The sequence below is a fragment of the Schistocerca cancellata genome, chromosome 1, assembly GCF_023864275.1.
Source record: "Schistocerca cancellata isolate TAMUIC-IGC-003103 chromosome 1, iqSchCanc2.1, whole genome shotgun sequence".
NCBI classification, from domain to species: Eukaryota; Metazoa; Arthropoda; class Insecta; order Orthoptera; family Acrididae; genus Schistocerca; species Schistocerca cancellata.
The window spans coordinates 302,729,114-302,755,077 of NC_064626.1; the positions used below are offsets into that span (position 1 = coordinate 302,729,114).

General features: G+C 38.9%; 2 protein-coding genes across 3 annotated transcripts in view; one reads left to right on the plus strand and one right to left on the minus strand.

Moving 5' to 3' along the window:
* LOC126172355 (citramalyl-CoA lyase, mitochondrial-like) overlaps nt 1-19,407 on the plus strand; it is a 224,401-nt gene extending 204,994 nt beyond the window's left edge. Inside the window, exon 9 of one of the 2 annotated variants that reach the window (XM_049920880.1) lies at nt 19,211-19,407. The gene's annotated coding sequence lies outside the window, so the exon portion shown is untranslated. Of the gene's footprint in view, nt 1-11,594; nt 12,563-19,210 lie in introns of those variants that run through there. The other variant, XM_049920875.1, reaches the window with a different exon arrangement.
* Nucleotides 1-25,964, minus strand: part of LOC126172461 (vesicle transport protein SFT2B) — a 79,493-nt gene that overhangs the window by 5,521 nt on the left and 48,008 nt on the right. The window contains exon 3 of the mRNA XM_049920885.1: nt 12,874-12,991. Within this exon, the coding sequence (XP_049776842.1) occupies nt 12,874-12,991 (118 nt within the window). The remainder of the gene's footprint in view (nt 1-12,873; nt 12,992-25,964) is intronic.

Genomic DNA, 25,964 nt, shown 5'->3' on the forward strand with positions numbered 1-25,964 from the left:
TTTTTACATAGGCTTTCATGTGATAATTTGTGCTTATTTTCCAGAACCTGCCAATTAATGTTTTTCAACCTTTCCATAAGTCTTTCCCACGAGTCAAACAACCCACTTGTGCCACCCTTCTTTGCATACATTCAATATATCTCTCTTAACTAATCAAATATGTACTGACTGACGAGATAACAACCAACATTTAAGTCCCATATATATCGTTTAATGATCTACTTGATAAAGCTTAAAGCATTTGTTATATTTTGTGGACCATGGATGTTACAGTGGTGGGATGGCTTGTGCGCCTCAAAGATACAGATACCTGTACCATATGTGCAACCACATTGCAGGGGAAACTGTTGAGAGGGCAGACAAACATTGTTCCTGAGGAGGGGGCAACCTTTTCAGTCTGGATGATTTATAGATGTGGCCTTGTAACATCAAACAATGTAGCCTCACTGTGCTGGTGCTGCGAATGGCTGATAGCAAGGGGAAACTACAGCCGTAATTTTTCCCAAGGCAGCTCTACTCTGTGGTTAAATGTTTTGCATCCTCTTAGGAAAAATAATTCAGCATTTGGATCTCCAGACAGGGTCTACTAAGGGGGTTGTTGCTACCAGAAGAAATGAAACTGGCATTCTAAGGATAGGAATGTGTAATGTTAGATCCCTTAATTGGGCAGTTAGGTTACAAAATGTAGAAAGGGAAAAAAAAGGTTGAAGTTAGATACAATGGGAATTAGTGAAGTTTTGTGGCAGAAACAGGCCTTCTGGTCAGGTGACAACATGGTAGTAAATACAAAATCAAATAGGGGTAATGTGGGAGTAAGTCTAATAATGAATTAGACAATAAGAATATGGGTAAGCTACTATTAACAGCACAGTGCAAGCATTATTGTAGGTCAGATAGACATGAAGTCAAAACACACACACACACACACACACACACACACACACACACACACACACAACTCTTGACAATGTTGACTGGAAAATTGTCTTTGAAATTGTGAAGGCAGCAGGTGAGCCATGTTGGCTCAATTCTATCTATTTACATCTTTGCCTACTGGCACAATCTGTCTGTCTAGTCGCCAGGTGGTTTTTCGGTCACCTCTTAGTTGAGTCTTTGGTTGTAATTCCTGGCTTGCTGATGCATTCCTCATAAGTTGAGTTTTTATCTTTTAGTAACTGGGCATAATTTATCCAGTAGTGTCTGTTCTTCTAAACCACCTTATTCAGACCCAGCCTGCCGTACATGCCCCTACAATGGTTTCCCTGTCTGAAGTTGGGCTTTTATCCCCTTCTTTCCTGTCAAGCAGTTCTGTGAAATACTTTTGCCACATTTCTAGACCTTTGCTTTTATCTCCAATTAGATTTCCATCCTTATCCTTATAGAAAACTGTTCGAGGTTGGAAACCATTCTTCAAATCTCTTGTTCTTTCATAGAACCTTCTGATTTCTTTATTGTCTCCCATTTCGTCCAGCTGCTCTATCCTCCTCCTTTCATGCTGCCTTTTCTTTACCCTACAAAGCTTATCCGCTCTTTTCCTCTTTTCTCTATATTATTCTGCCACTAACCTCTTGTTCCTGTGCAACATTATCTGTCTTGAAACTTGCTGGCAGATTAAAACTGTGTGCCGGGCCGAGACTCGAACTCGGGACCTTTGCCTTTTGCGGGCAAGTGCTCTACCATCTGAGCTACCCAAGCATGACTCACGCCCTGTCCTCACAGCTTTACTTCTGCCAGTACCTTGTCTCCTACCTTCCAAACTTCACAGAAGCTTTCCTGTGAACCTTGCAGAACTAGCACTCCTGAAAGAAAGGATATTGCGGAGACATGGCTTAGCCACAGCCTGGGGGATGTTTCCAGAATGAGATTTTCACTCTGCAGCAGAGTGTGCGCTGATATGAAACTTTCTGGCAGATTAAAACTGTGTGCCAGGTAGCTCAGGTGGTAGAGCACTTGCCCGCAAAAGGCAAAGGTCCCGAGTTTGAGTCTCGGTCCAGCATACAGTTTTAATCTGCCAGCAAGTTTCATATCAGCACACACTCCGCTGCAGAGTGAAAATCTCATTCATTATCTGTCTCGCTTCATTTCTCTTGCGTACTACCATTGAGCATTCCCTGTCAAACCACTTAACCACCCTTTTGCGTTGTTCTCTGCCCAGTATCTCTTCTGCAGCTACGCTGATGGCAGTTTTCAATGACTCCCATTTAGTTTCCACATTATCTTCATTCACTTTGTTTCTTCCTGCTTCCAATAACTCTTCTAGTTTCTTCCTATATTCTTCCTGTGTTTCCTTTGTTTGGAGTCTTTGTATATTGTGTTTCATTCTTATCTTATTCCTTTGGTTTCTTACCAAATCTATCTTCTGCCTATATCTAATTTGTACTAAGTAGTGGTCTGTGTCTCCATCTGCCCCTCTGCAGCTGCTAACTTCCATAATATCTGATGCATGCCTTTTGTCTATGAGTATGTGATCTATTTGGTTTCTTGTGTTTCCATCTGGTGATACCCATGTACATTTCTTACTATCTTTCCTTGGGTTATAGGTGCTTTTAATTATCATGTTCTTCCCACTGGTGAAGTCTGCCAGTCTGAGCCCATTATCATTAATGTCATTGTGTAGGCTTTCCTTTCCTATTATACTTCTATATACGTCTTCTTTCCCTATACTTTCTCCAAGTATAATTTTCACATTGTGCCTTTGAATTTTACCAATTTCTTCTTCCAATTTGGCACAAAATATATCCTTTGCATCTTCATCTGGTTTGATGAGGAATGCTCAACGGTAGTACGCAAGAGAAATGAAGCCTTCTGTTCTTACATATTAATATACAGTCTATAAGAAAGAAGTTGGAAGAATTGCAGTACTGGTTAGAAACTTCCAACTGTGGTATATTTAGTGTAAATGAGCACTGGGTATATTCATCAGAAATTGACCTCAATATTCCATTTGGTTACTCCTTAGCTAGTAGTTACTGCAGATCAACAATTGGACATGGGGGTGTTGCAATATATATTAAGAATGGACTAAATCTACAATACTTTACTATTGATGTCACAGACCTGTGTATAGACAACACCTTTGAGGTTGCAGTTGTACATATACCTAAACGTAATATTATTGTTGCATCTGTATATCGCACACCATCTTCCAGTGAATATGAATTTATCGTACATTTAAAAAAACTGTTACCGTATTTACTCGAATCTAAGCCGCACTCTAATCTAAGCCGCACCTGAAAAATGAGACTCGAAATAAAGGAAAAAAAAATTCCCAAATCTAAGCCGCACCGGAAATTTGAGACTCGAAATTCAAGGGGAGAGTAAAGTTTTAGGCCGCACCTCCAAATCGGAACAAAGTTGGTCCATTGTAATATGAGACGCAATTTAGGTCGAATGAATGATGATACAGCTACAGTAGTTTGGTTCGAGTCGTAACCTTAACAGTTAAGCTTTACCAGGTAGCCATTGCTATGTGTCAGGCGCTCCGTCCGTATTTATACGGGTACCATTCCTTTTTCACATGCTTCGTCTGGTTTGAATTGATTGCTTATTTTGCTTTGATCTGATAAGTGCTGTTTTCTTTGTCATAGGTGTTTGCGTCACTCTAAGCTGAAAATGCATTACTGTACTGTGTCACGCATTGTTTGTCGCATTCTGATAGTGCGTGTTTACGGCCTGTCGCCGCTCGCGGCATGGCTTGCTTTTGTGCGCGCTACCGCCGCTTACAATTAAAAAAAAAGAGAGAGAGTAATCGTCTCATTAGCGAAACAATGGCAAGAGACTGCTATTTGTTGTTACTTACACTGCTGCTTTCTTTGATAATGATCAACAAGAACCAAATAATAGACTGCGTATGATAGAACATGTTCTGAACGAGAGTTAGGCGAAAATGTTTCTCCGTTTGAAAACCTTTGCGGCCGCTTCTTTAGTACATCAAATTCTGCACAGAAATTAGAGTCATCTTAGAATTAAAAATCTAGTCAGTTGCCGTGCTTCATTTCTGACTGTATCACTATTAGGCATAAGAATAATACGAATATAAACATGACACGATACGTATATTCTTCCGCGTTTGCTGTTGTCTCACCCTAGTTTCGTAGTTTATTAGGCAGGCAGGATTTAAATGAGATAGCAGCAAACATGAAAGAATACATGACAAAATGTTGATATTCGTATTATTCTTATGGTGAAGAGAATACTGCATGTGATTCACATTTCATCAGGTTCCTATTAGCAACCATCTCTTCTCACAGGTAGGAAAAAATTCAGAAAGTAGAGCTGGCCATATTGACAAACATCCCAAACAGTCTTGCATGTCGGATTTTCGTAGTACATTGAAATTCTGCTACATTCGAAGATGAACAATACAGAATTTGTATTTACTTCGTTGGATAATGTATGAAAATGCAGTGGTCGAAACTCGAGGCGGAGGAAAAAAAGCTCGTCTTCCACCTTATTTTTTATTTTTTTATTTTTTTTTTTTTTTACTGACGCGGAGGTTTTGGCGCCAGTATTTATCTTTGTGCCTACAAAGCATGCCTGTGTAGCGCTACATATATTCGACGGCAGAAGTTAGTTGTGGCGGCACATACCAACATTTTTCAGAACTTCCACTTGCTTTGCACTCTATTCTAAGCCGCAGGCGGCTTTTTGGATTACAAAAACCGGAAAAAAAGTGCGGCTTGGATTCGAGTAAATATGGTAGTCTTACTAACTAAACCTAAATATAAATACCAAAGAATCTTAATTTTTGGTGATATTAATATGGATATCAGGGTACAGAGTCATATCATATTGGAATTCTTGGATAGCCTAAGAGCTTTTGATTGCTATTGTCTAAATGATAAGCCTACAAGATATAATGCATGCTTAGACAATATAATAAGTAATATCCATGAAAATAATGTTGAAATTGGAGTAGTCAAGTTAGGCCTAGCTGACCATGATGGCCTATGGATTACAGTTCCAGTCAGCATTCCAGATGAACAACACAAAACTGTTAGACCTATGAATGAATGCAACATAATAGAGTTTAGAGCTAGATTAAGGTCAGTTAACTGGAATGACGTCTTATACAAAGATATGTGTGTGAATAACACAAGCAAATGATTTATAGAGGAAATTGCAAGAATATTTGATGAGTGTTGTCCCACATTAGTAAAAAGACAGAGTAATAACCAAGCTCATAAACCACAGTGACTAAATAATTGGTTTACACCATACCTCAACAGCATCAGGATTATGCTTCTTATGTTTCAGGACACATCTCATAACAGCAACGAGCACAAAGAGATGTACATTAGAATAAGAAAAATTTATAGATCTGAAATAAGTTTGGCAAAATGTAGGGTGAACGATAACTATATTCTGAAATCCAGAAACAGCTGTAAAGCTGCCTGGGAAGTAATTAAAAGTGAAATAAATAGACCAACAACTCAACTAGCTATACCTATAGCCCCAGATATCTTAAACTCACACTTTGTTAACTTCAGTTTACAACAAGATTTGTCTCCCCTCAACGCTATGCTTGATGCTAAAACTCTTTTAGGTTGGCTCTGAGCACTATGCGACTTAACAGCTATGGTCATCAGTCCCCTAGAACTTAGAACTACTTAAACCTAACTAACCTAAGGACAGCACACAACACCCAGTCATCACGAGGCAGAGAAAATCCCTAACCCCGCCGGGAATCGAACCCGGGAACCCGGGCGTGGGAAGCGAGAACGCTACCGCACGACCACGAGCGGCGGACTCTTTTAGGTTCAAATAAGTATGTAGTCCATAAATTCTGCTGGGCAACAGTAACTGAAAATGATGTTAGCAAAGCAATAGGCAAACTAAGTAGTTCCAGAGCAGAGGACTTCTATGGTCTGTCAAACTTTGTCATAAAGAATATATCAAGTGATCTTCTGCCCCCTGTAACCACTCTCATTAACCGTATATTACAGCAAGGGATTTTCCCCGACTGTTTGAAAATGGCAGTAACTATTCCCATATTTAAGAAAGGAGATAAATCAAATCCAAGTAAATATCACCCTATCTCATTAATCCCAATAATATCTAAAATAATCTAAGACTGTGTTCACCAACAAATGAATCACTATTTTGAGAGGAATAACTTGTTAAGTAACTCACAGTATGGATTCAGGTGTAAACTATCCACAGTTAAAGCAGTTGAAAATATTGTTAATGATATATATGATGGCTTTGAAAATAAATTAATCTCCTGTGCTACTCTCCTAGACCTGAGTAAAGCATTTGACACTGTATCTCATAGTACTTTGATCATGAAATTAAGGCACTACGGCATGGAAGAGGACACCCTGAAATTATTAGAATCCTACTTAAGCAACAGAGTACAATTTGTTAGTGTAAATGGGCAGCTGTCAAACCCACAAACAAAAAGAGGTGTGCCACAGGGCTCCATACTTGGATCCTTCCTGTTTGTAGTGTGTGTTAATGATATGCCACAGTATTTACCCTGTAAAACAGTCCTCTATGCAGACGATACAACTTTTATCAATTCAGGACAGACTCTTGAATCTGTACAAGAAAAAAATAATATAATATTTGAAAAATCGGTTCATTGGTTTACTGCAAACTCCCTGTTCATAAATGAAACAAAAACTGAGGAAATATTCTTTAATCTGAAGGTATCAAACAAAGAAAATAAGTCCATTAAACTGCTAGGAATGATGATTGACCAGAAACTTAGCTGGGATAAACATATCACATACATCTGTTCTAAACTTGCACGTGCTATGTCCCTATTTTATAAGCTTAGGAGTAATGTCAGCCAAAACTTACTGCTGCATTCATATTTTGCTTATATCCACCCCCATCTTTCATATGGTATTCTGCTCTGGGGAAATTCTCCCAATTCAATATCAATTTTCAGATGGCAAAAAAAGCTCTTCGATGTATAGTGGGTTTATCTCCTAGGGATACATGCAGGGAACATTTCAAAAAACTTAACATCATGACAGCTCCTTGTTTGTACATCTATTATTGCTTACTACACGTAAAAGATAACTTAGCTCAATATCCCCTTAGGTCATCTGTCCACACCCACAATACAAGACAAAACCACACAATTGATCTGTCATATTCTAGACTGTCTAAGATACATAATAGTTAAATGATTAATGGAAAATCTCATATAAAGATGTGAAACAAATATTAACGAAGAGAGAGGGGCTGCCCAGTACTTACCTCAGCTCAGTACAGCCGATAGATACACAAAAAACAGAACCGAAAATTTACGTTACTAGCTTTCGGAACAAATGTTCAAGATCAGGGAGGAGAGAGGGGAAAGAAAGGGAAGAAGGGAAAGTAGATTCAGTTACTCACAACCCAGGTTATGAAGCAACAGGGAAAGGAAAACAGGGAGGGTAGCAAGGATGTAGGCATGGTTGTTCATGTAGGAACGTAAATTTTCGGTTCTGTTTTTTGTGTATCTATCGGCTGTACTGAGCTGAGGTAAGTACTGGCCAGCCCCTCTATCTCTTTGTTAGTATACATAATAGTTATAAATATGCAGGCCTAGAACTGTTTAATATGCTCCCTAAAATTGTACAAACAGTATCTAAAAGTAAATTTAAGACAACATTGGGTCAATGGCTCAAAGGTAACGCATTTTACTCAGTTGATGAATTTAAAGATTGTAATATGGCAGATTTGCTGTTTTAACATAGAGAAAGGTACCTCTGCCTGTAGTAGGACCTAAATTTGTATCAATAGCTTAGGATAATGACAGTGTCATAAACATGAATACTCCCTGCTGAATATAAATCTGTATAATGTTTTCCTTTTTATTGTAAAATTAACAATATACAAAATTCCAAATGTGTGCTATTGTACTAAACTAACATTCATACGATTTATATATACATTGTTATGAGAATATAACCATCTTTATACTGTAATTGAACTTATTGACGAAGACCATTGTATAAGAAAATACTGAACGGCTAATAAAGATTCTTATTCTTAATCTTATTCCTTAGGGGTGTAGACATTCACTACTGTAATGTTAAAAAAATTTGCCCTTATCCTTACAGAACACATTCTGCCACTTATTGTCGTAAAACCAATTACATTAGCCTTCATACACCTATATAGAAGGAAACCAGTGCCTTGGCCTGTATCTCCACCGCTATACATCATTAATCCCAACGCTATCATTCCTTGCCCTTTCCATCTGGTTTCTTTTATTTCTACTATTTTCACTTGATACTTATATAGTTCATTCCCAATTTCTTGTAGCTTGCCAGGCCTCTTGAGTGTCCTCATATTCCAGGTGGCTATCCTAATATCCGTGTTCCTCCTCTTTAACCATTTTTCTTGGCGGGTCCAATCCTTTCTGTTCCGAGGGATATGTATAGTATCCGCAACAGCACTTTTTTCTGGGGTGGGGTTGTTAGCCTCATGCCCAACCCCAGACTTGGAGGACCTGGATTTTTTTAGGGTTTACTCCCCTAGGAGGTTGGTTTCCCTAGCCCCGCCCTACATTGTAGGACACACTTTGACTCCTCCATCGAGACCAATCCAGCATGAGTGACCGTGCCAGTAGCTACGCTATCGCTGGCACAGCTCTCGACTTCATCAGAGCGCGCAAACCTTCCCGCCCAGCACTGAAGGTGCCGACGATAAGGCGGTGTCCCCTGGTAGAAGGAACCATGATTGAGAATGAAAGGGAACAGGACTCAGAATTGGAATCAGAGTTAGATGTAAGGTATCGAGAAGAGGAAGTAGTACCAGAGCTAGAGGAAATGAAGTGTGCTATCAAGACCCTAAAAAATAATAAAGCAGCAGGAGAAGACGGCATAGAGGCCAAATTATTAAAATATGGGGGAAAGAAAATGGAGGAGGCAGTCTGTGAAGTGATAAAGAAAATATGGATAAAGGAGGTAATGCCTAAGGACCAGAACATCTGCCCATTACATAAAAAAGGTGACAAGTCAGAATGTAGCAATTATCATGGAATCACTCTCTTAGACGTAACATATAAGATATTCAGTAAAATTTTAGCCTTCAGACTTGAAGGGATGATGGAAGGGTATTGGGGGACTATCAGGCTGGATTTAGGTGGAACAGATCCACGATGGATCAGATATTTTTATAAAGACAAGTGATAGAGAAGTTCTATGAGTATGACAAGCAACTACATCAGTTGTACATTGATTTTAAGCAAGTGTACAACAGCCTACACAGGAAGAAAATTATACAGATCATGAAATAATTTCGAATCCCACTAAAACTGGTCAATTTAACAGAAATGACAATGCACAGTGTGTAAAGAAAGAGCAGAGCAAGAACTGTCTGGTGAATTCCAAGTACAGAGGGGGCTACGACAGGGAGAAATGATCTCTACAATGCTATTTAATTTAGTTTTAGAAAGGGGATGTGGTAAATGCCAATAAACTCAAGAGGAACAATACTTAATCGGCAAGTTAAAGTGGTAGCATATGCGGATGACGTAGCATTAATGGCAAGGAATGTAAGGGCACTAAAGGGGAACTACAATATCTTAGAGGAAGCAGCAAAAGAAGTAGGTTTAGAAGTAAACATAAAAAAACAATGTATATGGTGATGGGGGAGTGATTATGAAAGAGTGAAAATATTTCAATAGTTAGGTTCTGTAATAACGGAGGACAATAAAGTAGCAGTAGAAATTGTTGCTATTTTGCCTTGCAGAATGAATGTAATTCCAGGAATGTTAGTAGGAATACAAAAGCCAAAATATACACGACCATTTTAGACCTATAGTAATATATGGATCAGAAGGCTGGGTATTGACATTAAAGGAGGAGAACTGGTTATTGAGATGGGAAAGAAAGATACTGAGAAGGATTTTTGGAGCAGTGAGACGGGAAGATGGCTGGAGAGTAAGGACAAATGTAGAACTACAAACTCTTTTTGGACAGACGGATATTGTTTTTAAAATTAAGCAGGGAAGACTAAGATGGGCAGGACATGTACAGAGAATGCCAGAAACTCCGAGTGTCAAGAAAGTTTTCATGGCAAAACCTGATGGGAGAAGGAGAAGAGGTAGACCCAGGAAAAGGTGGCTGGACGATATGGAAGAAGATCTAAAGGCGATGGGAATAAGAAATTGGAGACGGAAGGCGATGGACAGAAGAATGGAGGCAGGTGATACAGGAGGCCAAAGTAATTCAAGGACTGTAGAGCCAACCAAGAAGAAGAAGAAGAAGAAGCTGGGTTTTTAATGTAATAGTTTTAATATTGATGTAATGCTCAATTGTTAAATGGTATTGTATTATTTATACATGTCAGTACCTTGAATATTCCAAGAGGCTTCCCTGACTGAGGATACATGTTTCTAGAATTATTATTTTTTGGGGTAATTCATCAAGCCAAGCTAAAGTTTTCCGGGCACAAAAACGTGCAGTAAGAATTATATGTGGTGTGAACTCAAGAACATCCTGCAGAAGCCTGTTTAGGGAACTAGGGATACTAACTACAGCTTCCCAATATATTTATTCCTTAATGAAATTTGTCATTAAAAATATATCACTTTTTCAAACCAACAGCTCAATTCATGGAATCAATACTAGAAATAAGAATAATCTTCACAAGGATTTAAAGTCACTTAGTCTTGTACAAAAAGGTGTGCATTATTCAGGAACACACATTTTCAATAACTTGCCAGCAGCCATAAAAAGCTTAACAACCAATGAAATTCAGTTTAAGAGAAGCCTAAAGGATTTATTGGTGGCCAACTCCTTCTACCCCATTGATGAATTTCTTAGTAAAACCAACTGATTTGTGTATAAGTACAACATAACTTCTGCACAATTTCAGTGCAGTAATGTATTCACTGAAAATTTGTGTGTCTGCGTGTGTGTGTGTGTGTGTGTGTGTGTGGGGTTGTGTGTAAGTATAATCTAACTTCTGCACCATTTCAGTGCAGTAATGTGTTCATTGTAAATAAGTATTTCAGTAGTTGTATTACATGTTTATTACCTTATAAATAAATAAAAAACTTTATTTTAAATTCAGTGCATTAGTATTTGTAAAATGAATCTTAGTGTTCATTAAAAAATGACGATCATTCCACTTGGGACCTGTGGAATGGTACATTAGCTTATTTGTTTTAGTTGTAAATATTTGTCATGTATTGTTGTTTTTCTGACATGTTCTACATCCTGGAGGACCTCCTCACTACGGATCAATTGGAATGAAAGTAAATCTAATCTAATCTAATCTAAGAATTATATGATTCACTTTGGCCAGTGTATTAGAAATTTATTTTTTTAATTTATTTATATTGAACCTATTTGTGCATTGCTTACCTGTAAATCTGACCTGAAGAGTTTCCATTTTTAAAGTATGTTTGAAAATGCTCTATATTTACGGTGGTAAGATGGAGCAAGAGAATTCAGAAGAAATGTATTTTTGGCATGTGGCCTTACTCTGATTTATCAAATATGTTTTCAGATTCATGCAATTCAACTTTGACCAGTGTTATAAAAATTTATTTTTTATAGTTATTTATATTGAACCTAAATGTGTGTTGTTTACCTGTAAATCTGAATTGAAGAGATTCCATTTTTAATGCATGTGTGAATCACTAGGATGCGTGGTGTAAGCAAAATGGCAATTATCGAGAGAATCAAGAACCATACTGTGATTGAATATCTTAATTTGAAGGAGTGACACACAAGGAAAATGTGGAGGACATGTGGAATACACCTAAGGACAGTGCTCTGTCTTATGCAACAGTGAAAAACTGGGTGTCCAATTTCAAACATGAAAGAATGAGTGTGGAAAATGCGTCAAGGAGTGAAAGGCCTGTCACCGTTGCCACTGATGAAAGAGCAACTGCCATTCACGGTAAGATTTTGCAGGATCGTCGAACAATGTTGCAGCACACTGAAACCACATTTGGAATCTCCCCACGAGCGTGTACAAGACACTGTTGTGGACATTTTGAGGGTGCAGAAAGTTTCATCTCAAAGGGTCCCAAAAGACTTGAATGCAGATCAGAAACAGGAGCATGTGCATTGTTGTGAAGAAATCGTCTGTCAACTTGAAGCGGATTAAGTAGGCTTTGTTGCAAGGTATGTGACAATGGACGAAATGTGGGTTCACCACTTTTATCCCGAAACAAAACAAGAAAGGAAACCACCTCCATGTCCTACCCCAAAAAAATTCTGAGTCCAAAAAACAGTTGGTAAGATAATGGCATTGGTCTTCTGGGATACAGAGAGGTAATTACGATGGATTACTTGCAAAAGGGTGTACCCATTAATGCACTATACTATTGCACCCTCCTGCACCATTTGAGAGAAAAGAGAAAGAAAAAGAAGGTGCAGAAAAATTGGTGTGCGGAGTTCTTTTGCATCAGGACAACGCACAGCGCAGAAAACCCTCACAACACTGGAAACTCTGCACGACTGTGGGCTCTAATTGTTATGTCGTCTGCCATATTCTCCAGATTTGGCTCCATCAGATAGTTTTCTTTTCCCAAACCCAAAAAATTATCAAGGACAACGATTTGACAATGAAGATGCAGTGATTGATGTTGTGAATGCTTGGCTGAAATATTAAGACCTTTTATTTGATTGGTTTGCAGGAGTTATCCGAGTGTGCCAGCAAGTTTATTAGTGTACACGGGTACTATGTTGAAAAATAAATTGATATTCTGAAATTTCTGTTCTTCTTTATTTGTTAAACTAGAAACTTTACGACCCCCCCCCATTATTGTCCAATTTAAGATTAGGATAAACAAGTTGTGTTATCAGCTAAAATACATAATTAAGGTACATTAAACAGAAAAATAAAAAATATTTTCTTTAAAAAACTCCCTGAATTAGTGAACAAGGGATATAAATTGATTGAAATTATACTCACCCAAATGGCAGCAAAAAGAGTGAGCCCAAACATCACGATAACCATAATTGTTGCAATTACTCTTGTCGGGGCAAACATTTTCTTAATTTGGTTGACAGGCCCCATTAGGAAACACGTGCTAAAAGAAGAAAGGCGCTTAAGCACACTGATTCTTTCCACAAAAATATCAATGTACTTTAGTATGATTGTTTCCAATCATTATTACATTCTGAAGTATACACATATGTTGCATGAATTTTGTATTCTGATAACAGGCATAAATATCTGACATAATTATTTCTAATTTGTCATATGTTTAAATGTAAAGAAAATAAGATAGAGGAAATTGAGACTGAGGCTTTAGTTTTCCTCAAAGTTTTCATAGCACATCAATAACAACAACCATTATCACATTGTGTTATACATTTTAACTTGGAAATCAAAGGTCAAAACAACACACTTTAAAGACATAAAAGAGCCAAATGGAAATAAAAGCTTCCTTTCTTTTCCCTGTTAGCTTCATGCAATGAAAGAAATTTTAAAAGTCCAAAAGTTAGATATTATATAAACAAAAATTGGGAAAAGACAATACCTCAACAATTACTGATTGACTTAGTTCTCCAGGTGTTGATTATTTGTCTTGCAAATTTGCTATATGGACCTGCATGCACATGGGCGAGAGGGGGAGAGGGGAGAAGGGAGGGAGACAGTCTAGTGAAAAACACACACACACACACACACACACACACACACACACACACACACACACACACACGAGAAACTGGATGATTATCTCCCGAACATGAACTGAAAGCTATTGACATGAAATACAGAATTTTAAATGTAATTTTGTATATAAGTTGCCAGTTTTTTGCAAGTAATGTGTGTGTAAAGCTGTGGGCTTTCAAATATGAGGCGCAGCGTGTTTTGCGAATACAGTAAATATTAGTTTCTGGTTTGAGTATTTTGAATTATACATGTGTTTCAGTTATCTGTCTCGAGTTTCTTTCTTACTACAGTTGTATTTATTATCACCACTTATTTCTAGCATGCACTAATTTCAGAGTAAGAAAGGATGAAGGTTTAATTCAATGTCCTTGTGTTCAGAAGCACACACTTATGTAAATTTCTTTGTTCATTGTAAATAATCCAAATAACACAACTGAAATCATCATATTATTAGATTTGTTAGAATATAATTATTGTTATTGTTTTCAGTCCAAAGAGTGGTTGACACAGCTCTCTATGTTACTATATCTTGTGCAACCCTCCATCTTTAACTAACTACTGCAACCACATCCATTTGAACCTGTTTACTGTACTCATCTCTTGGTCTCCCTCTAAAATTTCTACAAGTTCCACCCCTCTCACACTAGCCTTCAATACTAAACTGACGATTCCATGATGTCTCTGAACTTGTTCTAAGAACAGACCCCCTTCTATTACTTAACTTATGCCACTAATTTCTTTTCTCCCAAAATCTGTTCAGTACCACCTCATTAGTTATGTGATCTACCCATCAAATCTTCAGCATTCCTCTGTAGCATAACATTTCAATAGCTTCTGTTCTCATCTTGTATGAACTTTTTATCACCCACATTTCACTGTCAGACAATGCTACACTTTAGACAAATGCCTTCAGAAAAAAAAAAGAGAGACTTCGCAACACTTAAATTTATATTTGATGTTAACAAATTCTCGTCTTTACAAATGCTTTTCTTGCCATTGCCAATCTATATTTCGCAGCTTCTCTACTTCGGCCATCATCAGTTATTCTGCTGCCTAAATAGCATGACTCATCTACTATTTTTAGCGTTTCGTTCCTTAATCTAATTCCCTCAGCATCGCCTGATTTAATTAGAGTACATTGCATTACTCCTGTATCGTTTTTGTTAATGTTCAGCTTATATCCTTCTTTCAAGACACCATCCATTTCATTCAACTGCTCTTCCACGTCCTTTGATGTGTCTTACATCATTACAATGTCATCAGCACAGTGGAAAGTTTTCATTTTTTTCTCCGTGAACTGTAATTCCCTTACCAAATGTATCCTTATTTTCCTTCACAGATTGTTCAATATACAGACTGAACAACATTGGGGTAGGCTACAACCCTGTCTCACTCCCAACAACTGATTCTATTTCATACCCACTGTGCAACTAACTGGACTTGTGTAAACAGTTGTGGATTCCTATGGCAGGGGAGATGTGGGATGTTTTCGCTGGCTTTGCCGCTTGCCCTCAGGCTCTAAATTGTGGCACCATATAAGGTCATGATGACTTCTTTCTTGAACTGCTTCTCGAGTTCGTCTACCATGGAACTATAGTCAATGCACAGCACTATGAAGACATTTTGAGAAAATGTGATGCAAGAAAGTCAAAACAATCAGAAGTGCTGTCAGACAGAATTATCCTGATGCACAATAATGCTCACCCCCAAACTGCCAATCGGACGAAAGCTCCACTTCAGAAATTTGGGTGGGAAACACTGCAACATCCTTCCTACAGCCCAGATCATCAGCCAGGTGATTTTCACATCAGTGGTGATCCAAAGACAGACGTGAGGGCGTTGGTTGCAGTCGGATGAGGAAGTGCAGGAGTGGGTGTGGTTGCGTGGTTCTGGATTCATCTCGACTGACTGCATTCTATGAAACAGGAATGGATTCTCTTTTCCCAGCATGATAAATGTCTTCTTCTTGTTCTCTTAATTGTGATTCTATCTTGGTCCCAAGTTTCTTGTAAAATTATCTTTTCCTAAATCTTAATATGGTGGCACAGTAATGCTATTCCTCTGTAGTTTTCACAGAATACCTTGTTGTTCTTCTTAAAAATAGATATAATAATTGCCTTTGTCCAATCATCAGGAAACTCCATTGGTCCATACTGTCTTCATTATCATATACAGCCACTGAATTCCAATAGGCCCTGCAGCTTTGAACATTTCCACTGTGATGTAATTTACTCCATAAGCTTGCAATTTTTCCATTTCTAATACGGTTCTCTCTACATCCAAGATCTGCAGATCATCTCTTTCTGTATCACCATGTCATTTATTCATTTTTTCTCCTGTAATGGTTTTGTTTCTTTTGTTTTCCTCTATTTTATTATATTTTTCTTCAGACAAATCTGTTTTTCATGAGAACCATGTTTGTCATCTTACCTGACAGATCACCTCACAGGTTTTATCACCTTCAGTATTGGTTTGAAACAGGCTCATTTGATTGTTGAACGAGATGATGATATGCTACCACTGAGTCACTAGGCCTATCTTGGATCTTTGTGTTAATATTTCACTGTGCATTAGATAATCAGTGCCTGACACACATTTCCTCCCAAGAGTGAGATTCATGATTTAGTGCCAATACTCAGGAGGCCGATTGTTGTGGTTGCCCTCTGGGCAATGGGGTCAGCGCATCCCAATCTTACATGATGTTACATAAGATAAGGAAATTAATTCAAGAATAAATGCTGGAAAGTTAATTAATGAAACATTTAATGGTACCTAATGGGATCAACATATTAAGGAGGGCACAAAAGAAAGAAAAAAATCTTCAAAATAAATTAGAAGAATTATGATGTGTGAGTCAGAAGTACGGACAGTTACATTTCAGTTAATGGAAAGGCTGATGACAAGTGAGATGGACTTCTGAAGACGGTCTGCAAATATATCCAGGTGGGAAGGGGTCAGAAATGAAGTCATCAGGGTGAATGTGGTTATCAAGATCGATTATTGATTTTATGGATGGGGGCAAAAGAGAAAAAAAAAGCCCTCATTATGTGTGGACACATGAATAGGATGTCAAAGGGGAGATTGCCATGAAGGATCATTGACAGACAATCACCAGGCTTGGAGAAAAGAGGAAGATGACTGCCACATGGAGATAAGAAATTCAGGCACTAATTAGAAGAAATACTGAAGAAAATTATGGGCAGACAGGCACAATCAGAGAATGAAAATTAAATTTTATGTATAGCCTTTGGTTTGCAGAAAATGCAAAAATATTGTAAAACTGGCAATAATATGGCAGCAGCAGCAACAACAACAACAATAATACAAATCATAAAACTCATAAAACAAACACCAACTGACATGAAATATAAATTAAAATTTATGGAGAGAATCTCAGAACTCTGACATTCAAACAGGTGTGAGGCAGAGAGATGGAGCCCTCTCCTAATTTGTACAATATCACCCTAGACAAGGTTTTGGAAGACAATCTTACTGGGATTTCCCAGAAACAACCTCTACATACAGTATTTAGTGTTTGCAAATGATCTGGTGATACTTACAGATGACAAAGAGACTGCCATCAAACAGCTCAAAATACTTAAAGAATGTGCAGAAAAAGTAGGGTTACAAATCTCATTCAAGGAAACTGAATTCTTATGTTCAAAGACAGAAATGAAGAGCCTGGAAACAAAGTATGGTGAGATCAACATGACCCCTTAAATATATGTAAGAATTCATCAACCTGACAAGGCCATGAAAAAAACTGACAGTAAAATGGCCTCCAAAAAGTCAAGAAAGCATCATGATTAGTCCAAACCCTCAAAAAATCCATGTCAAGACAGAAGAATTCAGCACTACAACACAGTCACAAAACTGACAGTCTTCTATGCAAACAAAACACTGACACACAACATGACACACAAACTTGGAGAAATCAAAAAAGAGAAAGATCATTAGGAAAATTTTAGAAGCAAGTCATACCCAAGACAGTTACAGAAAACCATCAATCAAAACAGAGAAGTTTTCAAATATCAAAACAGACATTAAGAAAAGGTGATTGAAATTTGTTGGTCATCTCAACAGACTACCAGAGAAGTGAATGACAAAAAGGATAATAGACTATGTAACACCACTTAAGAACTCAACACTTTGGCTGGATGAAATCTGAAAGGACCTCAAAAATGCAAACAAAAGGCCAAATGACATTTTAGAAAGGGATCCTTCAGACACAAAGTAGGCAAATGAGAACTTACATTACAAAAACCAACAGAAACAATGTCTACCAAAATAGTCAGCAGAATGTAAACAAGTCTTCTTGGAAAGAATGAAAGCCTACTGGAACAAGAACCAGAACCCAAAGAAAATTTGATTGAGGTATTTTCTTAATATAGTCCATAGTAAAATATTTCCGAAACTACAGCATTTCCTTCTTCAACAACACTGGAGCTGCTGGTTTAATTATGAAATGTGTCTTATCTTCATTAGCTCCATTCTCTGATGTTAGATGCATGTAGAAGATATGACCACATGTGTTACACAATGAAGAAGTTTCTCCAGGTTTGTTAGCTTTGCTAAGGCTCTATCTTGCTGCCTCTGCCTTCTGCATATGCAGCTCATAACCATTATTCAGTGTTTCCCTTCATCCTTCATTTGCAATCCAATATCATTTTAAATTTGTAATGTATATGGCAAGATTAAAATCTTCATTAAAACAATGTCTGTACACCTATCCCTTAATGTGCTGCAAGTATCTTTCCCAGCAGAAGCTCTGAATACATATCATTTCAATACGAAGTGATACACTGAAATTATCCTCATACATCACAACACAAAACTTTAATTCATAACATCAAATGTACAAATATATGCATGTGTCTACAAAAAGAACAATGTGCAAAGCATACAAAAACTTCCACCGCCATACCTTAGCGCAAGATCCTGACAAGAACCCGAGAAAATAGTGGTATTACAAACACTCACTAAACGGGTAAGGGCTCCTATATAGTCATTCATCAACCAGTTGCCACACCAGAAGACAGGAAGAGGAATGCTGAAGTTTTAAATTTTCAGGGTTGTCACAACTTTCCCTGAGTGAAATTCCCCGAGTGAAATTCCCTGAGATTTCCAGACTAAGTCTTAGCATTTTTTCCTGACAAATTTTGATCTCAAGGGTAAGTAAAGACATAAGTTGACAAAGTAATGTAGGGAGTTCTTTATTTCTAAATGTTTGAGCAAAAGTCAACATGAAACTCTTTTGTAATGACCTGTATTTAGATGGAGAAAGCAAGACAAATGGGATGTGTGTTTCATTACGGTCACTGATATTTTATTTCAATAGAACTAAACATATTTGGTGACAAAAGAACACATTTCCTTGGAGTCACAAGACAGATTTAAAATACCTTCATTGATTTCAGAAATTACCTCAGAGAAAATTAGGCCTCTTGAAAGAAGTGTATAAGGTGGGGAAGAGTTGTGTGAACCAACATTATAGGTGACTGCCAATAAAATGTTGGTTCTACTATGTTCGTTATTGTCAGTTATTACCCACTGTGTTCTGTCTATTATTTTAGTGATATTGTGTGTCTGCCTGCTTAACTGAGTGATAATATGTTTGCCTACCATGCAGCAGGCCCAGTTTTGATTTCCGCCTGGATTGGAGATTTTTTCCACTCATGGACTGGGTGTTGTGGTGTCATCATCATTTCATGATCACCGACATGCAAATTGGCCAATGTGGTGTCACCTGAACAAGTACTTGCAACCCGGCAGCAGAAATTCCCTGGATGAGGCTTCCTGACCATCAATGCCACATGATCATTTCATTTTGCATGTATTATGTGACTTTTTTTTCTTTCAAGAAATATACGAGTACATAGCGTACAAACCGCCAGTGACTGCCATATTTTCTTCTTATTGTCCATACTTTCGAATGTATGAACTACTTTCGAAGTGTCAAAATGTACTAGAATAAATAAAATGTCTACAAAATGCTGCACTGTATAATGTACTTGCAGTGAGACAAGTTACAATTCCTGAAATCCATCACCCGTGGCCTCTGGGCTGCCGAGGAGCATCGCAGTCTTGGGTCCATGATGAAAACCCACCGCATTACGCCAGACACAAACACACCTGACCTGCAGGCAGATTGGTGAGATTAGATCCGATGGACCGTGCCTGTACATTATTGGGAAACGATGGGCTTCAGATTGGCAGGCCCAATCCATTAGAGATACCCATTGAAATGGCCTGCACTTTTGGCCCGTCGTGGAAGTCCACTCGTGTGGCCAGCTATTCATGTGTCACAGACACCATGATGATGAAATGAGACTGCAGTGATCAATCCAAGCAACAAGTAACTTGTGTGAATACTCTGAGAATCAATACTAATGAGGATAGGTAGCAACTCACTGTGAAGATGTTTGCTGAGCCATAGACAGGCACATTGATAAGACAATCACACTCCCATAGTTAAATTTTTGGCTATAGCCTTTGTTGACATATGAGAGCAGACACACTTTCACATAATCACTCGTACACAGCTCATGCACACACAACTGCCATCTTCGGCCGCTACGCTAATAGTCTCCGAGAATCAGATCCAAATAAACCACTCCTCATATCTCCCTGCCTCTCATCGGCAGCTGAAGGGAATGGCAGGAAAGGGAGAAGCAGTAAGAATGAGGGAGTAGGGAAGCAGTGCTTGTACTTGGCTGCACCCAGCCAGCAACGATGCACGTCTCGGCAAACATACCATTCAATCTACTGAGACAAAAAGATTTTTCCAGTTTTTTTTCCCCAAATTTTCTTGATTTCCCTGGCATGTCTGAAATTCCCTAATATTCCCCGATTTCCAGAACTTGTGGCACCTCTAATTTTGCTTTTAAGAAGCCATTTATGCAAGAGGATCATACAGATGTACTGTTTCTAATCACTGCACAAACTCCTATCGAAGTTCATAGAAATAGGCAACCCTGGCTTTTATCAGCAGTGAAAACAAATGAATTACCAGATCTGGCAGAATTCCAATTTAGCTTCACAGAGGTACTCTATAGCACTGGTCCCTTGCTTAGCTTACATTTATTGTGAATTTCTCACACTGTGAAAAAGTCGCAAACAACTAGAAACAAGCGTAAGCGACTGTTTTATATAAGAAGTTTAAAGGAACAAACCAGCAAAATTACACATCAATAGCCTTAGCATTGCTTTGAAACATAATTCTTGAGCATATTCCAACATTTAAATCTAATAAATTTCCTTGAGACATAAATGATTCTGTTCATAAATCAGCACCGATTCAGCCAGCATCTCTTGTGCAATACTCAGCTTGCCCTTTGAAACTTCCTGGCAGATTAAAACTGTGTGCCGGACCGAGACTGGAACTCGGGACCTTTTTGCCTTTCGCGGGCAAGTGCTCTACCATCTGAGCTACCGAAGCATGACTTGCTCTTTCCTCACATGCCCTCACCATGACCTTTCCTCCTGTGAACCATGAATAAAGGCAAGAGCCAGCTTCCATATTCATCGTACATGTCTGAAAAGCATCTGACATAGAACTCTACTGCAGACTGTTAAAGGAGGTCCAAGCATATGCAATATGTTACCAGAAATGCATGTGACTCATCTGGAGTGCCCCAAGGAAGTGTGATAAGACCGATCTTGTTATCTATATACAGAAATGGTTGACAGAAAAGATGAGCAGCAGTCTGTGACAGTTTAATGATAACGGCGTAGTATCTACATGTGTAGTCTGCAAGCCACCATATTGTGTGTGACTGAGTGTTCCTTGTACCATTACTGATACTTCCTTTTCTGCTCCACTCACAACTAGCTCCTCAAAAAGAATGTCACCTTCATCTTCACCTTCTCCCCCCGCTGTACTAAACAAAATCAGCAGATACTTGGGACAGTTACAGACCTACATCTATAACAAACACATTAATTAAAACTATGGAAATGATGAATTCTTGATTCATGTGGTGCCTTAAAACAGAGAATCTTCTTTCTGTGAATCAACAAGGATTTAGAAAATTCTGTTGAAGCATCAATCAAATTTTAAAACTGTAACACGAAAACTAGGTGTCTGATGATACATGGAGAGTAAAATTGCTATAAAAATTAAGTAACTTAAACATTTCTGTGAAAATGTTGCACTGGCTATATGGTTTCACACTAAACAGATTACATGCAACTAAAATAAATAATACATTAAGTAAATATAATAAATCCAAGAAGAGAGTAGTTGTGACCAGCCCAACATTACTTAATGTTTTCATCAATGAACTCTCCTCATAAGTAAGTACAGCAGGAAAAGTAAAAACTGTGCTATACTCATACAAGCTTGTTACTTGGATTACATTAACAAACAATAAAAGCAAGCAGTTATCAAATAAAATGAACATCACCTTGTACTGTGGTCACATGAAAACTTAATGGGAATAAATCCTCAGAAACATGCTATCAGTTTTTTTTATGCCACTGTCATCTCAAAGTGACTTAAAATTGGAGGGGAAGACATACAGCAGAATGAAACACTAAATATTTGTGGTTATATACACATTAAAAATTAAACTGGCACATCTACATATATTTAACTGCTGAGAAATCAAAAACAAAGACTCAATGTATGGTAGAGGTTAGCTGCTAGTAAATTGGAATGATCAAGAACAGCACTTAGTAACACCTAGAGATGTGACTTTTCAGGCTTTCCCGACAGATCTGTTGCAAATAAAGTTCTTGGGTTTGCTGTTGGATCGTATTGTGTTAATTCCACAATATTTCATTGATTCAACTGCTCAACATCTTCAGGTGGTGGTAGTTGCTACTGTCATTGCTGCAAGATGTGACTGATTATAATCACTGGTGGCATCAAAATTTATCGGGCCACGAGCAGGCAATACGCAAGCACAGGAAGACGCTCACAATCTGAGGGAAGTGGCACTCCTAGTGTCTCCTGATGGGAGCCACAGAAAGGCATTCCACATGCGTGCTGTCGGCAATGACTGTGCTGCCGGATGCTTCTGTGGTTAAAAGTTGAATTAAATCTCAGTGTTGCATTGCATCAAGTCATGAATCTGAAGTTCTTGTTTTTCCCGTTTTGATTTGATGATAGTCACTGCTGGATTCTATGTGGCACTTAACTGAAAACCTGCATCGCTGTCAATAAGATTCTTCGCTGTACGTATATTTATGGACTCGTTAACAATACCATTCCAGAAAGATGAGGCTGGGAATACAATTTCAGTCTTTTCATAAAACATGTGATGCCCTGTGTCCAGCCAATGCCCTGCTACCCCTGATTTATCAGGTTGCCCCAGGCACGCACAACAATGATGTTCAATGCAACGTTCTTGCACAGTTCAGCTTGTCTGCCCAATATAAGATTTTCCACATTGGCGGAGGATCTTATACATGCCACGTTTCCTAAGGCCAAGGTCGTCTTTGACTGAGCACAATAAATTCCTCAATTTTACTGAAAACATAACTGACATCATGACTTTTGAAGATTCTTTCTAGCCTTGATGACATGCCCTCAAAATAGGGCATGAACACAGTCGCAGTGGGTTTCTTCACATCTTCGTTTATTTGCTTAGAATGGAATGCACGGCATGTCTGTGTATCTGTATAGCCACTCTGTTGGAATACTGTTCTTAGTAGGCTCTATGCACCAAAGAGTGACTGCATTGGGCATGGTGATGACAACTTGTTGCCTGCAAATATAGCTGTGTGCGAGTTGGTTTACAATAGACTATGTCCCAGTGTACAAATGGCTTTTCTTCTAAGCAAAACATTCAGGAATGGTAAAATTCCAGCACAGAGTCTGGAGGGCACTGAGTGAGTCTGAGCAGAGGACACAATTGGGAAGGCTGTGTTGTTGGATGCACTCCGTGGCCTAATACAAGGCACGAAAAGCTTGGCTCTAAATACTGAGGAGTGCGCCGGAAGCTGATATCAAAAGACACGGGTGCCAATGACTAAGGCACAGTTGACTGCACGGTCAGTCTGAGAGCCGTCAGTGTATATAATGGTACTATTGCTAAGTTCCATGCGAAGGTCATGAAACCGAAGGCAATAGACCAAGGCTGGAGTAGTGCCCTTAGGAAGTGAATGAAGGCCAAGGTTAACATGTGCTGCTTCACAAAGCCAAGATGGTGGAGGGTTCACATGCCACCGGGAAAGTTGCAGGTAGTGTGAAGTTAAGCTGCCGTAGCAAGTGCAGAAACTGGATTCCAGGAGGTAACAGAGAAGAGGGATGCGCCCCAAACTGGCGATCAAAGGAATCATCAAAGGAGGCGGCATAGGATGGGTGGCCAAGCTTGGGAGACAAACAGCATGCACACCTGCTTACAAGGGATCCTCCCCATCACAACCCCCTCAGATTTAGTTATAAGTTGGCACTGTGGATAGGCCTTGAAAAACTGAACACAGATCAATCAAGAAAACAAGAAGTAGTTGTGTGGAACTATGAAAAAAATAAGCAAAATATAAAAACTGAGTAGTCCATGTGCAAGATATGCAACATCGAGGTTAATGTGATCTCAAGAGCGCCGTGGTCCCCTTCCCTCGAGTGAAAAGTTTAACTTTTTATTTTCAGACAAATATCAAAGTTCAGGCAATCACACATAATCAACTTCGCTCTCCAAAATTCCAGGACATGTTCAGATTTGCTTGGACATATGGAGGATTTGACGGTCTACACACGGAAAAATTTGAAAACGTTAAAAACATATGTTTTGACAGAGCACAGGGAAAACTGTGCGACCGTGAAACTGTTGCATGCATTTGTTGCAGTTTATGTGACAAACTCTTATGTTTTCATCACTTTTTTGGGAGTGATTATCACATCCACAAGAAAACCTAAATCGGGCAAAGTAGAAGAATCTTTTCACCCATTCGCCAAGTGTACAAGTTAGGTGGGTTGACAACATATTCCTGTCATGTGATGCACATGCCGTCACCAGTGTCGTATAGAATATATCAGACTCGTTTTCCTGTGGAGGAATCGGTTGCGATCAAATGTTTTCGGTTCCCATTGGAGAGGCATGTCCTTTCATCTACTAATCGCACCGTTTTGCGGTGCAGTCGCAAAACACAGACACTAAACTTATTACAGTGAACAGAGATGTCAACAAACGAACGGACAGATCATAACTTTGGGAAAATAAAGAAAGTAAACTTTTCACTCGAGGGATGACTTGAACCAAGGACCTCTTGCTCCGCAGCTGCTCACGCTCACCACGGGACCACGGCGCTCCTGAGCTCACACCAACCTTGATGTTGCCTATATTACGCATGGACTACTCAGTTTGTATATTTTGCTTATTTTTTTCATAGTTCCACACAACTTCTTCCTGTTTTCTCGATTGATCTGTGTTCAGTTTTTCAAGGCCTATCCACTGTGCCAACTTATAACAAAATCTGAGGGGGGCGGGGGCGATGGGGAGGTTCCCTTGTTAGAAGAAAGTCATGGTGGTAGGACAGTGGTAGTTCAGCAGCTTCAGCATACAGACTCTCAACTGGGCTAGTCTAAAAGATGCCCATGGCCAAATGGATGTCATGATAGTGGATAGTATTGAGACAGCGTAAGATGGATGGACGTTCAGATGTATAAACAAAGCACCCATAGTCGAATTTTGAATGGACAAGGGACCGGTACAAACAGAGGAGAGTGGTTTGATTGGCACCCCAAGATGTACCATTGCGGACATGTAGGGCAATGAGGGTCTGCATACGGCGGACTGCCAGGTAAGAGGCATGGGAGAACCAACAGAATTTCTTATCATACTCGAGCCCCAGGAATTTTGTAGTTTTAACAAATGGAAGGGCAACAGGCCCAAGACGTAGAGATAGTGGGAGAAACCATTTGCGCCGCCCGAAATTCATACAGATGGTTTTGTCAGTGGAAAATCTAAAGCCATTGGCGATGCTCCAGGAGTGAAGACGATCAAGACAGCGCTGAAGGTGCCGCTCAGTGAGACAGGTCCGTGGAGAACTGCAATAGATGGCAAAATCATCGACTAAAAGGGAGCCGGAGACACCCGGTGGGAGACAGGCCATTATAGGGTTATTGGCGATAGCAAAGAAGACGACGCTCAGGATGTACCACTGAGGCACACCATTTTCCTTAATAAAGGTGTCCGACAAGGCAAAACCAACACGAACCTTGAAAACTCAGACTTGTAAAATTGCCCGAAGAAAACAAGGGAGCTGCCCATGGAAGCCCCATGTGTAAAGAGTATGGAGAATACCAGTTCTCCAGCACATGTTGTAGGCCTTCTCCAAATCAAAAAACATGGCCACAGTCTGGGATTTCCGCAGAAAACCATTCATGACAAGGGTGGACAAAGTAATGAGATGGTCAACTGCAGAACACCGTGCTCAAA